General features: G+C 35.1%; 2 protein-coding genes across 2 annotated transcripts; both read left to right on the forward strand.

Moving 5' to 3' along the window:
- Positions 1–9,394: 9,394 nt before the first annotated feature.
- LOC110899957 (alkane hydroxylase MAH1) lies at positions 9,395–11,559 on the forward strand. The gene is made up of 2 exons (XM_022146854.2): positions 9,395–10,198; positions 10,656–11,559. Exons 1-2 carry the CDS (start codon positions 9,431–9,433, stop codon positions 11,394–11,396), a joined length of 1,509 nt encoding a protein of 502 aa, XP_022002546.1. The 5' UTR covers positions 9,395–9,430; the 3' UTR covers positions 11,397–11,559.
- A 5,269-nt stretch (positions 11,560–16,828) lies between these two features.
- Positions 16,829–18,138, forward strand: LOC110902112. The gene is made up of 2 exons (XM_022148846.1): positions 16,829–17,186; positions 17,288–18,138. The coding sequence occupies exons 1-2, from the start codon at positions 16,829–16,831 to the stop codon at positions 18,136–18,138; spliced, it is 1,209 nt and encodes a 402-aa protein (XP_022004538.1).
- Positions 18,139–19,291: the final 1,153 nt, after the last annotated feature.

Below are 19,291 nucleotides of genomic sequence, written 5' to 3' on the forward strand. Positions count from 1 at the left end.
AAGTGTAGAAAAAAAATTTGAATTTGAATTGTTTTTGACCAAGTTTTCATGGTTTTTTTATTTATTATTTATTCTCACGGTTCTCACAATATTTAGCGTTCTCATTTAAACCCTCCCATATATATATATATATATATATATATATATAGTGTGGGGTTCATTGGGGAACACCAAAAAAGTGGGGAACAGGGGAACACCCTTGGATTAACTTAATCAAGGGCTGAGATTAAGTTAATTAAACAAAGGCTACTTTTACACGGAGGGGTAACTTAGGTATTTAAAAAAAAGATGATTAGAAAAGAACAGGGGAACATCCAATCCAAATGTCTCCCACAGTCACCACTGCCACCAGCGAAACCCTAGCGGAGGTCTTCCGCAAATCTGGTCGCCGGAGACAGCGGGGAAGCCTTATCCATGTTCGATTTTATCTCAATCGGATAGTTATTTATCAGAGATTGATACGATAGTTTCAGTTTTCAAATAGATGTATGTATTCCTCAATCTTATGCACAACTGATTCATTAATCAATCATGTAATTTGCTTTTTTATTCTAAAACCTATATTACGCATGATTGGTTATAGCAGAATGTTGCTGAAACATTTCGACTGATTCATACATACATATTGAAAAATTTTTGTTTGATTTGAAGTTTCGATGTAGATTTTAGCATCAAAAGAACGCAAACGGATCAAATTATTGATATTTTTACATGTAAAACCGACCAGGTAAATGTTTCGCATAATTATGCATGTTAAATGCTTGTCTGAAAATCATGTTGTTGTAAGCATCAATTTTTTTTAAATTGTAATTATTTGTTACTGGTAGATTCGTCAAAAGTATTAATATGATTTCGGGATAAAGAAGAATTTAGGGCTCGTTGTTCGTTTCCCCCAATTGGATCACAACCACACTGGTTGTCTGATTTATTAGATCTTGTTCTGTTAATTTAGCATCTTGTGGCTCTCATTCGAATGCTGATGTTGATGATCGGAAACCTAAATCTGGATCTGGTGTTGTTGCAAATCAGCAAGTGAAAATTTTCATTGATGTTTCATAAATTAGGATCATAATTCATCAATGTTTCAAAAGTACGATTATCAAACACCTAAATTCGGTTAATTCGGACTCAACGCCGATGACCACAGTCCACAGACAGTAGTAAATGGAGAAAAGTATGCTCGGAGAGTTAAGGACTCCTCCACCAGAAGATTAATCTCGTGATGATGATCGACCAACTCCAAATTCAAAATAGGTTAGTTTCTCACTCTTTTTTTTTGTAGATTTCTTCATGCTAAATATCTGGTGCAGTTTATACAATTTGATTTTTACACCAAATAATTGGCCTTCAACTCTGTAAATATCTGTCAAATAAGTATTGTTTTTGTCAGAATCGTGGCAATGAAATAGTGAATGAATTGTATTTGTGTGCTTACTATGCTTCTCATCTTTGCAAAGTAGTACCAAATTCGTTTCAAATATCAATGATATTGCATTCCTTTTACCTCTTTTTTTATGACAATTTAGATGTGGATGAATGATATGAGTATTACCTATATTGATTTTGAATATGCTATTACATTTTCTAATAACTTTGATATGTTGATTCTCTTTTCATCCTTGTAATTTAGTACTAAATTAATTAAAATAATGTTGTAATTTTTCTACCTTTTGATTTAGATGTGGTTCCACATGAATTTTAAATGTTATAAAACTCACTAAAAAAAACTTAACATGTAAAACTAATAAGTTTAACATGTAAAGTTATGTTACAGTGATTAGAGTGATGTCAAATGATAAATGATAATAAGTTTAACATGTAAAACTAATAAGTTTAACATGTTAAAGTTTATTGTACAAAACTTATTTTAATATATTTGGTCAAATAAAGTTAAATCAAGTTTAGTTGACCAATTCAAATATTTTTTTAACATGTTAAATTAATTTATTTTAGTATTTTGAGCCCGCATAGATTACACACAAAACTTTATTTAAGTATTTTAAACTCTAAGCTGAAATTCAATATATAATTTGGTTAAATAAAGTTGAATCGCACCTAGTTGATCAACGCAAACTCTCATTTAACATGTTAAAGTTTATCGTACAAAAATTATTTTAACATGTTTGGTCAAATAAATTCCAATCGAGTTTAGTTGATCAATGTAAACGCCCATTTAACATGTTAAATTTATTTATTTTAATATTTTAAGCCCGCATAAACTCCACACAAAACTTTATTTTAGTATTTTGTACTCGAATCCAAAATTTAATATATAATTTGGTCAAATAAAGTTAAATCGAACCTAGTAGATCAAGGCAAACTCTCATTTAACATTTAACATGATAAAGTTTATTATACAAAACTTATTTTAACATGCTTGATCAAATAAAGTCGAATCAAGTTTAGTTGATAAATGCAAACTTTCCTTAACGTGTTAAATTAATTTATTTTAATATTTTGAGCCCGCATAAACTACACACAAAACTTTATTTTAATATTTTGGACTCTACGCCGAAATTCAATATATAGTTTGGTTATAAAGTTGAATCACACCTAGTTGATCAATTTAAACTCTCATTTAACATGTTAAGGTTTATCGTACAAAACTTATCTTAAAATGTTTGGTCAAATAAATTCGAATCGACTTTAGTTGATCAATGTAACCGCTCATTTAACATGTTAGATTTTTTTATTTTAATGTTTTTAACCAGCATAAACTGTACACAAAACTTTATTTTAGTATTTTAAACTCTAATCCAAATTTTTATTTATAATTTGGTTAGATAAAGTTAAATTGAACCTTGCAGATCAAGGTAAACTCTCATTTAACGTGTTAAAGTTTATTGTATAAAACTTATTTTAACATGTTTGGTCAAATAAAGTCGAATCAAGTTTAGCTGATAAATGCAAACTTTTCTTTAACATGTTAAATTAATTTATTTTAATATTTTGTGCCCGCATAAACTCCATACAAAACTTTATTTTAGTATTTTAAACTCTTATCCAGAATTTAATATATAATTTGATCAAATAAATTTAAATCGAATCTAGTAGAACAAGTCAACCTTTCATCATGTTAAAATTTATTGTACAAAACTTATCTTAATATGTTTGTTCAAATAAATTCAAATGAAGTTTAGCTGATCAATGCAAACGTTTTTTTAACATGTTAAATTAATTTATTTTATTATTTGAGCCCGCATAAATTACACACAAAACTTCATTTAAGTATTTTGAATTCTAGGCCGAAACTCAATATATAATTTAGTTAAATTAAGTTGAATCGCACCTAGTTGATCAACATAAACTCTCATTTAACATTTAAAGTTTATCGAACAAAACTTATCTTAACATGTTTGGTCAAATAAATTCGAGTCGAGTTTAGTTGATGAATGTAAACGCTCATTTAACATGTTAGATTTATTTATTTTAATATTTTAGCCAACATAAACTCTACACAAAACTTTATTTTAGTATTTTAAACTCTAATCCAAAATTTAATTTAAAATTTGGTCAAATAAAGTTAAATTGAACCTTTTAACGAAAACTCTCATTTAACGTGTTAAAGTTTATTGTACAAAACTTATTTTAACATATTTGGTTAAATAAAGTTGAATCAAGTTTAGTTAATTAAAGCAAACTTTTCTTTAACATGCTAAATTAATTTATTTTAGTATTTGAGCCCGCATAAACTATACACAAAACTTTATTTTAATATTTTGGACTCTACGCCGAAATTCAATATATAATTTGGTTAAATAAAGTTGAATCGCACCTAATTGATCAATGCAAACTCTTATTTAACATTTTAAAGTTTATCGTACAAAACTTATCTTAACATGTTTGGTAAAATAAATTCGAATCGAGTTTAGTCGATCAATGTAAACGCTCATTTAACATGTTAAATTTATTTATTTTAATATTTTTAGCCAGCATAAACTCTACACAAAACTTTATTATAGTATTTTAAACTCTAATAAAAAATTTAATTTAAAATTTGGTCAAATAAAGTAAAATCGAACCTTGTATATCAAGGAAAACTCTCATTTATCGTGTTAAAGTTTATTGTACAATTTATTTTAACATGTTTGGTCAAATAAAGTCGAATCAAGTTTAGTTGATCAATGCAAACTTTTCTTTAACAAGTTAAATTAATTTATTTTAATATTTTGAGCCCGTATAAACTCAATACAAAACTTTATATTAGTATTTTAAATTCTTATCCGGAATTTAATATACAATCTGGTCAAATAAATTTAAATCGAACCTGGTAGAACAAGTTAACCTTTCATCATGTTAAAGTTTATTGTACAAAACCTTTCATCATGTTAAAGTTTATTGTACAAAACTTATTTTAATATATTTGGTCAAATAAAGTTTAGTTGATCAATGCAAACGTTTTTTAACATGTTAAATTAATTTATTTTAGTATTTTGAGCCCGCATAGACTACACATAAAACTTTATTTAAGTATTTTGAACTCTAGGCTGAAATTCAATATAAAATTTGGTTAAATAAAGTTGAATCCCACCTAGTTGGTCAACACAAACTCTCATTTAACATGTTAAAGTTCATCGTACAAAAATTATTTTAACATGTTTGGGCAAATAAATTCCAATCAAGTTTAGTTGATCAATGTAAACGTTCATTTAACAATGTAAACGTTCATTTAACAATGTAAACGTTCATTTAACAATGTAAACGTTCATTTAACATGTTAAATTTATTTATTTTAATATTTTAAGCCCGCATAAACTCCACACAAAACTTTATTTTAGTATTTTGTAGTCTAATCCAAAATTTAATATATAATTTGGTCAAATAAAGTTAAATCGAACCTAGTAGATCAAGGCAAACTCTCATTTAACATGATAAAGTTTATTATACAAAACTTATTTTAACATGTTTGATCAAATAAAGTCGAATCAAGTTTAGTTGATAAATGCAAACTTTTCTTTAACGTGTTAAATTAATTTATTTTAATATTTTGAGCCCGCATAAACTACACACAAAACTTTATTTTAATATTTTGGGCTCTACGCCGAAATTCAATATATAGTTTGGTTAAATAAAGTTGAATCACACCTAGTTGATCAATTTAAACTCTCATTTAACATGTTAAAGTTTATCGTACAAAACTTATCTTAAAATGTTTGGTCAAATAAATTCGAATCGAGTTTAGTTGATCAATGTAACCGCTCATTTAACATGTTAGATTTTTTTTATTTTAATATTTTTAGCCACCATAAACTCTACACAAAACTTTATTTTAGTATTTTAAACTCTAATCTAATTTTAATTTATAATTTGGTTAAATAAAGTTAAATTGAACCTTGTAGATCAAGGTAAACTCTCATTTAACGTGTTAAAGTTTATTGTATAAACTTATTTTAACATGTTTGGTCAAATAAAGTCGAATCAAGTTTAGTTGATAAATGCAAACTTTTCTTTAACATGTTAAATTAATTTAAATTAATATTTTGAGCCCGCATAAACTCTATACAAAACTTTATTTTAGTATTTTAAACTCTTATCCAGAATTTCATATATAATTTGGTCAAATAATTTTAAATAGAACCTAGTAGAACAAGTCAACCTTTCATCATGTTAATGTTTATTGTACAAAACTTATTTTAATATGTTTGTTCAAATAAAGTCAAATCAAGTTTAGTTGATCAATGCAAACATTTTTTTAACATGTTAAATTAATTTATTTTATTATTTTGGGCCCGCATAGACTACACACAAGACTTTATTTAAGTATTTTGAACTCTAGGCCGAAATTCAATATATAATTTAGTTAAATAAAGTTGAATCGCAACTAGTTGATCAATGCAAACTCTCATTTAACATGTTAAAGTTTATCGTACAAAAATTATTTTAACATGTTTGATCAAATAATTTTCAATCGAGTTTAGTTGATCAAGGAAAACGCTCATTTAACATGTATCTTTTAGCCTGCTGCTGAAAATTCAACATGTATTCCACGTATCAAAAGTACACTCGCCATACCAGCATTATCCAGTCCAGGATTTGACCCATTTAGCTATGAACAAAACCCAAAAACATCTTAATCGCATCAGTTAGAAGCTGCCCTAAATTAAAAAAAATGAACACAAAGAGGAGGGCACTGCATATACCATATAATTAAATAGGAACTACAATTATCACTCACTACACTCGGCCTTATAAGATTACGGACGCGGTTTGGTAAATATTGGGTTGTCACATGCTAGAGACCTAATAAGCAGTGTCATTAGCCCACTAATACGAGATCTACTGACTTGTTTATGAAAATTGGCTACGAACAGAAATGTTAGTTAAAATTGTAAGTATGTGTAGTTATTTAGTATGGATTACTTTTTCTTCATCTTTTTTTTAGACATGTACAGTCGATGCACAAAATTTGTTTGGCCTAACCAAAGGGCTTGCATCAGAAAACTATTTGGATGATTGCTAACCAAAGTCTATGCAGTGGCTACTCGTAGTTTACAATCTCCTTCTTTTGGCATTTTTAATCTACCATTAGACGTCACTTTTCATTAAAAACTAACTATCTTTATTGTAAAAATGATAAAACCATATTAAGTTTATGTATTACAGGTGACCAGATCTAGGATGGATGAGGAAATTATAACAAATACTAGGTAGGAAAAGCCAGTATAATCTTCATGTAAGTGATTTTAATAATCATATTTTTCTTTATCAGTTGTGTGTATGGTTTTCCCTAACTTTGTGATTTTTAAGGAAACTAAGGGGCTGTTTGGCTAAGCTTATTGATATGACTTATTTGCTTATTTGAAAAGCAAATAAATCATAATGGAATGACTTATTTACTTATTCCTCTCACATAATAAGCTAACCCAAACACCTTTTAACTTTTCAAAAAGTAAATAAGTAAATAAGTCACTAAAATAAGCTTAGCCAAACAGCCCCTAAAGTCATGTTTTGAATATTATATATGCATGCTATCTATGTCCTGCACCCAACGTTTGGACTAAAAGTTGCAGTATTTACAATGCAACTTTTAGTAGATGGAATGGTATTCACATATATTCTTCACCTTAACCATCGCTTCAATTATTTTAAAATAATTCACTATATGAAATTAATATCCGCTTGCTTACAGGTGTGGAAGAAGGTTATATGTGTTGATCGAAACCAAATAGTTCCTCTCATTCACACACTAATAAATGTAAAATCTTTGTTCCTACATACAGCCCATTTTAATGTAATAATTTTCATCAAATCATATTTATTAAGCTATCAAGTTGAATACATGTAAGATATTATCTTACATTACAACTATACTAGTATGAATAAACAAATACAATCTTCATCATACCTTGTGTTTTCTCGTAAACTCCTAATACAGTGGGCCATTAGCCATGTTAAATGCCCTAGTACAACAAAGTAGATGAGCCACCTAGTAAAAAATTGATAATTAATGAAGATTAAGTAAAATCATTTTCAATATTTCAAACTATTTTTTTTCATTTACGCATTACATCGAACACCTAATCTTCATGAAAGATACCTTCAATGCTTCATCTTAAGTATGAAATGTTTAAACATCCAAACTATAAAGGTCATCAAAAACAAAATCAAAAAATCAATCCGATTGTAATCGTATAAAACTGAAAAAACAAAGAACAGAACAAGAACAATTACAAAAGCTGATGAATGAACTCACCTCAAGTCGTTACACTGCAATTGTACAAGAGCACATGAATTCATTCGATTAGATGAAGTTTATTCAAATTTTAAATGTAAAACTGTACCGTCAAACTGAAATCCATATACAAATCTTGATAATCATATTGCTCAAATTTCACATTCAGATCTGAGAGGAAGAGGAAAAAGAGGAAATCGAATAGTGAGGTTGAATTTAAGTGTTTGAATCTGAATTAAACATGATGACAGAAGGGATGGTGAGAGATGATGAATTTCTAGGGTTTTTGAACGGTTGGAGGTTTGGAGCCACCGTGTTTGTGAAAGTGTTTCTGGTTAGCCGGGGAGGCAATCTTTTTTATTTTTTTTGGACGAAATTACCCATGTTCCCCTGTTCCCCAGTTTTTTGGTGTTCCCCAATGAACTCTTCCCTATATATATATATATATATATATATATATATATGATGTATCCATATAAATATGTTAGCAATTAACTAAGCATATAGTCAGACATTACATGACAAAATGGTCATGTAACCCCTCTTTTAGCCGAAAAAAAGTTAAGAGAGTTGTTATGTGAAACCACACTTGTGAATCAACTTTGGTTCTGGTAAATATTTTCTTTTTGTTAACAATACAAAGAAAACTATTCTACCTATGAAAAAAATTATACGTCATTTATGTTAGGAAACTAAATAATATCATAATACTGTGTAATAAATCTTTATTCAAAAGAATAGTTGAACATATGGAGTTGTTTGAGAATAACATAATAACGAAGGACTAGTAAAATAATGTTGAATTTGTATATCATTTTACGTGATATATCCTTTATGGACGAACATTACCACGTTAGGTTAATCGCTCCATCACTTTAGGTTAGGTTTATTGTGTCTATAACATCACTTTCTTTTTTTATCCTAATAACTACCAATTAGGCTGGGTGGTGTCGGACAAAGTCCTTCACGCCACATCAGCATCACGAAGCGTCAAATAAGCGAGAGACCCTATCATTAACTTATACGATGTGGGATAGCACCCTCATTAAGGCCCCTCTAACTATATAAAAAATAGAAAAAAACATAAAAACTAAAGATCTGATTGGATATGCATGGCCCCCACCAAATCTCCCTCGATAGCCCTCGTGATTTGTCTTACAAGCCCTTCCATTATGCCCAAGAGTGGTGTTGGGCGCCATAAGAGTGATGTGGCATATGGCGCTAGCCCACACCGGGTAGCGTTAAAGGAAAAACATCCTGACATTAACGATCATTAAATAATTTAGCGGCCAATGATATCTAGATCAAGTGGTGGAAGGCTTGCATTTCTCTTGGGAGATGCAATTTCAACTCTCATTTAGTGCAGAGTGAGCCATTGGTGGGCAATGATAGGAGACATAGGGAAATTTGTGTTCGATCCTTGAGCCAAACGGTTTTTACCGGTAATTTCGCTGTTGCACCTATGGGCGAGTGGGTTACCAGGTTTTCGCTGGAATTGATGGTGGACTCGGGTTACTATCGGAGTACTCCGTTTGGTCTAGTGGGTACCCGAGGATGCTCGAGATTAATTCGGTTCGCCGTTCAAAAAAATAACTAATTTAGCGACCAATTATATCACTCCCTGGTCCCTACATCAAAAAGGAGATCACGTTATAGGAAAAAACAAAATCACATGTCGTATGGCTAAGTTAGGCACCATAGTATTTAATGCAACTATTGTCTAAACCATACACCACAAGCCTCATCCTTCCAAAACACATGGCTCCTCTCCGGTACTATACCGATATCCTCCTCCCTTTCATCCTCCTGTTGATTTCCGGCGTCGTATTTCTTCGCCGGAGAAACGGCCTGCCTATTAACTGGCCGTTTCTCGGCATGACGCCGGAGATCCTCCTTAACATCCACCATATCCATAACTTCGCTACCGATTTCCTCAAACTTAGTAACGGTACATTCTTGCTCAAAGGTCCTAAGTTTGCCAATATAGACATGTTATTCACCTCCGACCCTGCGAACATCCACTACATATTGAGTAAAAACTTCCAGAATTATCCTAAAGGTCCCGATTTTCGTAGAATATTCGATATCCTAGGAAATGGAATATTTAACTCTGATCATGAGTTATGGGAACTCCACAGGAAAACAACAACAATGTCTTTATTCAAACACCCGAATTTTCACACGATTCTGGAAACGACAATCAAGAACAAGATAAACAAAGGGCTTCTACCGGTTCTTGACCATTATCATGTGACTGATTTACAGGAAATATTTCAGAGGTTTACTTTCGATGCTATTTGTGTGTTGCTTTTGGATTATGATCCTGAAAGTTTGTCGGTTGATTTACCGTTTGTTCCGTGTGAGAAGGCGTTTACGGATGCAGAAGAAGCTCTTCTGTTGAGACATTTTTTGCCGGAGAAAGTTTGGAAGTTGCAGAAGAGATTTGGGTTTGGGAAGGAGAAGAAGCTAAGTGAAGCTTGGAAAGCTTTTGATGAATTTATATACATGTGTTTGTCACAAAAAGAGGTAAAATGCTATAACAAATTATATACAAGTCAATACAACATATTATTTTATTGCTTTTGTTAAACTTTTGGGTGCAGTTATTTTTGAGGTAGAGTATAGAACTATAGATATTTTAAAAGGGGTTTGTGTTAACTTGTACTAGTATAGTTTGTTCTTGTGTGATGTTGTTTTAGCTTTTACTACTATAGTTTTTCAGTTTATGTTATAGGTAGTTTACTACTTTATTTAGTACTTTTTTGTTTCTTGTTATTTTAATGCCATGAGCCACAATCTATGCTATGTGAATATTATAGTTTACATGTCTAGAAAAGGTTTTGTAGTGAGGGTCGTAAGCAGGCTCTCTATCTTCTGGGATAGAAGAAATGTTTGTCACAATTCCATCCTTCATAGACACTATCAAACACATCATTATTAATGAAATTCTAAAGGGTACGTTTGTTTCTTTGTATAAATGTAGAAGGAAGACGAGGAGTCGGCGGGGTTGTTAACGTCCTTGAAGAGTGGGTTTAGCGGACAGATTGGGACATCATGCGACTCAAAACAATTCCTAAGAGACGTCATACTAAACCTGATGCTAGCCGGGAGAGACACCACAAGCACAACCCTTTCTTGGTTCTTCTATCTCCTTGCTCAAAACCCGAGTGTCGAGAACAAGATCCGGAAAGAGATCCAAAACAAAACAGGTGGCCGGAATTGGAAAACTCTAACTATAAAAGACTTTGAGGGACTCATTTATCTTCATGGAGGGTTATGTGAAGCCTTAAGACTCTATCCACCGGTTGCCTTGGAGCACAAAGCTCCAACGAAGGCAGATGTCCTCCCAACCGGTCATGTTGTTGATAAAGAGACGAGGATAATTCTATCATTTTACTCGATGGGACGAATGGAAGGTTTATGGGGGGATGATTGCATGGAGTTTAAGCCGGAAAGATGGTTTTCAAAAGGCGTGAATGGGATTGGGATTAAGCATGAACCGTCGTACAAGTTCCCTGCGTTTCATGCTGGCCCGCGGACGTGTTTGGGTAAAGAAATGGGGATGGTTCAGATGAAAATGGTGGCGGCTGCAATCGTTTGTAATTATCGTGTGGAGTTGGTGGAGGGTCATATGGTTTGTCCAAGTGATTCCATTATACTCCAAATGAAATATGGCTTGAAAGTTAGGGTGGTCCCGATCACAACCATCAACCAAGGTGGTTGATGGTTTCACATGTTGAATTTATTTTTATTAAAAGGAATTTGGCATGAATGGATGCAATATCGTTTCTAGTTTGATGACCATGACCTTAACGAATGATGTAGGTGAGATATATTATGGTGTATTTTTAATGAATAATTAAAGGTCTCAACGAGGTTAATAGTGACATTTTCAGTTTCAATATAAATGAATGGCTAGAAAAGACTTGAGGAAGAACATAACTATCTAAATATCTAAATGATAACCTTACACTTGTAAGGATTTACATAATACTAGTGGGAAACCCGCGCGTTGCCGCAGGGTCGACAATTTACACCATTGTTCACATTTTTTGTTGTTTTATCAGTCTTTATGAATGACTTGAAAGAATTAGTAATAGCATGAGTATTAATCTCGTAGAAATCAAATCATAGATAAGTTGCATGTTTTCACCTAATACACTGTTTATTTAGTAATAAAAACAACAAATTTATTTACGAAAATATGTAAGAAGTTATCACAAATAACAAAATGAGCATTGACAGTTTACTTATGAGAAATACATAAAGCTAAAAGATGTATTTGGGTTGATGGTCTTGTTTAGACCGGCAAACAGGTTGATTCGGGTCGGGTTGGGTCGGGTCGGGTCATGGGTCAAAACGAGTTCGGGTCAAAACGGGTCAATTACAAAAAAAGATTGTTTTGGTTCGGTTCAGGTCGGAACGGGTTCGGGTTGAAACGGGTCCAGGTCAGAATGGGTTTCGGGTCGGGTCGGGTTGGGTTGGTTAACTTCATTATCCAAAACTATCCAAACACGCGCGACAAGAATTCGGGCTTAAAGTCCTCCAACACTCCGCCAACACGTAAACCGACTCATTCCCATTAGCTACCAACATCTGCACCCTATCAAAATACTCACTACTTCTCGACGCATCCGTTACAGCATCCAACACCGCCTCCTTTACCATATCTTGAAACGATACACCCTTCCTTGTATTACCGCAGACATAACTATCATCAGGCCCGGTATACTCATGGTAAAAACTGTAGTTTTGCACTCGCATAGAATTTAATTCAAGAACGAGTATATCTTTTGAATGATAGAAGTTTTTTCTTCTCTTAAGATTATATTTATCAGTAACATTAATCCCCTCAAAAAGTGAGGTGTGATAGAATAATCCTGAGTACACCAAGAATGGTAATCCCTTCTGGATGACAACACTTTATTCATCAGGAGGACATGTCCAACACCATTACTCACCTGTTGGAAGTACCAATAATTGACCCATGGTTCTTAAATACCATCTTTAAGTTTGCAGGACCTACTAAACTTGTTCTTGGGCGGATCCCATCATCAATAGAAGTTGTAAGAACTTTTTTCGTCTTAGCTTTATTCATCATATTGCAACTTGCTCAAAACCCGAGTGCGGAGAACAAGATCCGAAAAGAGATCCAAAACAAAAGAGGTGGCCGGAATTGGAAAACTCTAACTATTAAAGACTTTGAGGGACTCATTTATCTTCATGGAGGTTTATGTGAAGCATTAAGACTCTATCCACCGGTTTCCTTGGAGCACAAAGCTCCAACGAAGGCAGACGTCCTCCCAACCGGTCATTGATACGTGGTCGAAAACCGGTGATCGTTTGTGCCTAAGTTGATGTTTTTACGTAGCTTTTAATCTTGAATAGCCTACTTTTAATGGGATTTGTGTTTTACAGGTCTAAAAGAGTTTAAAGAGCTAATCGGGAGCTAAACGGAGCACCGGGACGCGAATCGGGTCAACCGGGATCAAGAAATGAAAAACTAAAAAAACAAGTTGGTGTTAACCATGAAGATTGGATGTGTTGTAGGGAATGTTAATGAATTTAAAATGAATATATTATAAGATGGCATGATAGAGGGCTGAATTACGAGTACGTGGGCGAAAACAGTGAGTAAAACGGAGTTATAACGAAGAAGTTATGAAGAAAACAGTTTCAGACGAAACTGGCAAAACTAGGCAGCGTCGGAGACGCCCAAAAGGACCATCGGCGATGGTCTCTGGTTTGTTCCGTCGGCCAGAAACCTCCGTAAACAGCTAATTAAGCCGTCGGGCAAAACTGATACTTCCAGGGGCCATCGGGGACGCCCTAAATGGCCGTCGGCGACGCCACCTGCATTCTCACTTCGCGAAAAACTTGATTTTTGAGTTGGGGACGAGTTATAACATCAATTTTGACCAAGAAACGGGAGTTACACATTCTTAAAGTTTGAAAACATCGTCTTGGAGCCATTACCTAGCATCTATCACCTACCATTCCACCAACCATCCTTACTATCATCCCGAATCAAGAACAAATCACCATTATCAACTGAATCCAAACCCTAGCTTCAAGAATTCACCAATCCATCAATCCACTCATCCATTCACCATCATCACCAATCAAAACTCTAACTTTCATCCATCCATCCATCCATCTTCAAGCTTCACGATGATCCAATTGACGCTCCCAACATCCGGTGATCAAGTTTCTTCGATCATGCTCGGCTAATTTCTTGGAGGTTTCACCCCGGTGTAGACTTTTGTAAGGTTTAGGGTTTATTATGTTTTGTGACAACTTGAATTGCATTTGAATCTTAGACAATTGTCCTACGTTGGTATTGAATTTGCAAACTGTCGAGTGAATGATTAAATTTGACTTTGTGAAATGAATACACGTATTTATGCCTTGTCTTTTGGTAGGATTTGCTAGTCCAATGTAACGAAGTGTATCATGGTCCGTTGGTTACGACGTTGATAGCGATTGACACCTAAGCTTTGTGATTGCGACCCGTTAATATGAACTATTTCAAGTAAAGCTAATTAAAATACATAGTAACCCTAAGTCTTGCATTAGTTGAAACTGGGTGTGAATCTTGTTTTCTTATTATTGTTCAATCAATCATTTTCAATTCTTGCAATTAGTTAATCGCTAGTAGTTAATCCATTAAATCATTCTAGTAATTCTAATTCACATCTTCCAATTAAACAAAAATACAAAAATATATCTTAGCAAGCTTCATAATAGTGACAACCTTCATTATTCAATCAAATCCATACACAAACCACATACTCTTCGTGGTTCGACCCCTCACTACCACTAGCTATTTGTTAAGGGTAATTTGGGTATATAAATATTATCTTTGACCGGAGCGCGACACTCCGATCAAATTTTGGCGCCGTTGCCGGGGAGTGTGTGCGCTTTGTGTTTGGATATTGTTTGAATTTGTGTGATTATCTATTTAAATTGCATAATTTCTTTTCTTGTACTTGTCTTTTTCCTAGTTACGCGGGGTGTGTTACTTGTGAAGGTTACAGGTAGTGCATGCATACGCGGAACTCCGGGAGGACTTCACCTTTAGTCTACGAACCAGAAATTGAAAGAGTTGCAAGGTGAAATTTAGCAAGTCGGTTAGAGGCAACACTTGCATCTAATCAAACCACCACAACATCACCACTCACACCGACCATTGAAACCGATTCGATGGCAAACCAAAACTCAAACCAAAACCTTAACTCGAACCAATTTCAGTACCGAAGCAACTTTAAACTAGCCCAGAACGTTCAACCTATACCTCAAGAGCGACCGGGTGGTAACAATAACAATGGACCACCCACACCACTTTTTCAAAGCCAAAATCCCAATAACACCCAAAGAACACCCCAACACCAAAACCTTCATCGACAACAATCCTTACCCCTAAACCTTGATGACTGGAATGTCAATTCCGACCGTCGAGGCAACCGAGATCATGGCAATCCCGCGAACGAAGACCCATTCTTCAACATAGACGATTTGAGAAACGCCACCCCCGATGACGAACCATATAGTGTTCCCGGTTATCAATCGCCGGAGCGTGTAAGTGTTCATACGGAAAATTCGGACGATGGAGGATATTATGACGATCGGGCGAATGATGACGAAGATTGGGGGTATATGAATCAGGGTAATGGCCACAATGCAAGAGGGTATGAAGATGAGGAATTTGGCTACCATAACGCCAACTATGTTGGGGATGATGATTACGAGTATGGGAATGGGAATGGAAGAAATAATGGGTACGAGAACAATCGTCAGCCACGAAACAATTATCAATGGAATCGGAATGATGGGTTTTACAACAATAACAACAATGCTAACCATAACCGGATTCCTCGTTTTGTGGGAGGTGGCAATCAAAGAGGTAATCAAGGTAGAAATCAAGGTGGGGATAGAAGGGGTGATCGAAGGGACAACCGAAGACCGGTTGATCAAGAAGTTAACGGTCCGCATCGTCGTCAACAACCTCCACAGGGAGTGAATGACCGTTTTAGGCCGGTGGTCACCGAGAATGATTCACCAATTGTTTGTGAGAGGAGGATGTTTGATTGTAAACCCCATTACATCAACATAATTCCTCATTTCAATGGAAGGTCTAACGACGAACCGTACACGCATTTAGCGGAATTCTCCTCTATATGTAACACAATCGGAGGGCACAATTTTGCATTGGAGGAAGTCAAGCTTCGACTATTTCAATTTTTATTAAAGGACAAAGCGAAGCAATGGTTCCTTACACTTCCGGCAAATAGCATTCGAACATGGGGAGAAATGCAACAAGCTTTTCTGGATGAGTACTATTCGATGGCAAAGACCGATGGTGCTCGTGATGAAATTAGGTCTTTTCGCCAACTATCGGGTGAACCGTTGCATGAAGCATTCACAAGATTTAAGGAGTTGATGCGAAAGTGCCCACATCATCAAATAGAGAAGTGGGAGTTAGTCAAGTGTTTTGTACGGGGTCTAGACGACAACACATGGAACCGCCTTGAATCAACGAGCAACGGGACTCTCTTGAGCAATCATGAAGATGATGATTGGGAGTTTTTGGAGCGGATGAGCAAACGGTCAAAAGAGAAGGAATCAGCCGATAGAGCTAAGAAACATCCCATTTCCCGGTCACTTCCCGATCTTGATTCTAAAGATTGAATTTCTACCTTAGAGCGGGAAATGGCTCATATGAAGAAAAAGGAGGTGAACGCGGTACAATTTGCGGTGTGTGAGGAGTGTGGAGACATTGGCCATAGAACCGAGCAATGTCCAACGGGGACGAGTGATTACACCGAGGAGGTAAACGAAGTGTATGGGGATCGAAAGCAATATGACATGAACTCCAACACTTACCATCCGGGTCTGAGAAATCACCCTAATTTCCGGTATGGTAATTCTTCGAATCAAATGAATCCGAATTTCCAATCGGGTAATCAAGGTGGTCAAGGTGGGTCATCGTATAACAATCGTCAAGGTGGTAACCAAGGGGGTTACCAAAGGAATTACAATCAAGGGGGTAACCAAGGATATCATAATCGTGAAGGTAATTATCAACGTGGTTACAACCAAAGTGGAAATGGGGGTGGTACATCAAACTCTCAAGGTGACGACTCATTCAATTCTAAAATGGACGCTCTCATGAATGCTACGACTACCCTTACAACCGAAGTAAGGAAAGAAATTGAAGTGAGGGATAAATCTCATAAAGCGTTGGAGAAGCAAATGGGCCAACTCGCGGAGGAAATAGCTCAAATGAAGGGAATCATGGGAAAGCTTCCAAGTGACACTATAGTGAACCCGAAGCATCAAGGTTCTAGCACAAGCAACGTGAGGAATGCACGCATTAGCGCGGTAAGTATTCTTTCAAATGATGAGGTTTGTAGTAGTGTTGAAAGCATTCCACCACCACAGTGCGTTGATGGTGTAGTGGAAGATATAAGTGATGAGCCGGAAAGTGAAAATGAACAAGAAATGACTTCACAAAGTAAAATTGAAAATATAACTAAAAATGCTTTTTGTGAAAATTGTTTAAATCAACATAACCCAATTAATGCATTAAAAGTTGAGAAACAATACCCACCGAAGGACGAGAGGTGGGAAAATTTAAACAAGCAAAAATTAATTTACCGTTACTCGATGACATTAAAAAGGTTTCGGCTCATGTGGAATGCTTAAAGGAGTTAAGCATCGAAAAATGGCACAACAAATTACCCAAACCGGTTGATTTGATATCTCATGTGAGTGCCGTTTTATCGAGTGCCCTTCCTCAAAAAGCTCAAGATCCAGGAGATCCTCTCATTCCGATTCAAACTGGAACATTTAAAATCGAGAGGGCTCTCCTCGATCTTAGAGCTTGTGTGAGCATTTTACCCGAGAGTTTGTATGACCAATATGATTTTGGTCCATTGAAAAAATTTGATACTCCCGTGGTATTGGCCGATCAGACTTCCACGCATCCACAGGGGATGGTGGAGGATGTGATTGTTAAGGTAGATGATTGCTACTACCCAGTTGACTTTTTGGTAGTAGACTATGTTGGGTGTGTTGAGGACACCCAACCGGTAGTTATCTTGGGTAGACCGTTCTTGGCAACTGCTAATGCCATAATAAATTGTGCAACGGGAACAGTAAGCGTGAAGTTTGGGGACCGGGAATTAAATTTAAATATTTTTCCAAATTTTACTAACCCACTCGGTAAGGATAAGTGTCCTAAAAAGGACATGAATCCAAACAAAAAGATATGTGCTATGGTTGGCAGGGTTGGAGAAACAAAGAAGAAGACGGTCAAGAAAAAGAAGGCGAAGAAGTCACCTCTAGAAAAGAAGAAGGAAGAGGAGGTGAGGAAGTTTGGACCGTTTGGCAACAAATGGTATGAATCACCGGTGGGTGATTTCGAGGAGTTAGTAGGTGGCAAGCACGCCATCTGGCCACCATGAGGTGGTAAGTCAATTGTTGTTGTATATTTTGTTTTACGATTCGTTTTAATTTTTCTCCGTAGTTTAGTTGTTGTTATTGTTATATAATTTTGTTATTTCGTTTTAGTAGTTAAATGAATGATGTGCACAAAATGCAACATATAAATTACATCAATTGTGGCTTAAAACTAACCCCTTTTTAGTACTAATGTTGGAAAAAGTATGCTTTTGTCTTCCTTTTGTATTTTCAGGATTAAATGAGCTCAAGATAACAAAAGAAGCAAAAAGACAGCAAAATCTAACATAAATACAAGAAAAGGAACAAAAGTGATATGCCCGACCCCCCGACAACATCTCCCCAAGCAAAACAAAGAAGCCAGAAGACTGAACACGCCCCGTGCTTAGCGAGCACGGGGCCTTGCCCAAGAAGCAGCAGAAAAGACAAACCTATTGTTTTGGTCAAAAATCACACAAGGATAATGTAACCAAACTTTATGTAAACGGGGTATGATGCTTGGTTAATTATGAAAGTAAAGGATCACTTCTGTGATAAAGATGCAAAGACACAATGATTTATACGAGGAAAAAGCCCTTGATCAATGTATGATCTCCGGCATAAAAAACCTCGGGTGATGGCAACTACCGATCACCAACTTCAATATAAGAAAAATATAGTTACAACTTTGGATGATAATGAGCTGAGTACAAGGATCACTATTGTTTCGAGTGTCTAAGTGTGTGAGAGTTGCGTTGTATGTCGTGTCCCCTCTTCCAAATGATGGAGAGTGGTATTTATACAAGTGTAGGTGACCTATTTTAGGTAAAAGGACTAATTATCAGCTCATTACCCCTTTAGAAATAAAAGACAATCTAGCCTAAATTGCTGCCCATGAATCAAGCCATGTTTCCATATCCTGTGCAACGTCTATCTCTGATTAAGCTCTTGCCATAATTGTGAAGACGCGTCCCTTGATCATGTTGCTTAGAGCGTATCCTGCTAGATATTCCTGCAAAAATAACATTGCATTAAGCGAAGATGATCATTAGTATGAGGATCCTATAATGTCCCATGATCCTGATCCTGAAGTCCTGCTGAGGATCACTGTCTGCCAAAGAAACAAGGATCACTGGTTAGGATCACGTGTTAGGATCACCTATAATAAAAATCCAGCCT

The sequence above is a fragment of the Helianthus annuus genome, chromosome 13, assembly GCF_002127325.2.
Source record: "Helianthus annuus cultivar XRQ/B chromosome 13, HanXRQr2.0-SUNRISE, whole genome shotgun sequence".
Taxonomy (NCBI): Eukaryota; Viridiplantae; Streptophyta; class Magnoliopsida; order Asterales; family Asteraceae; genus Helianthus; species Helianthus annuus.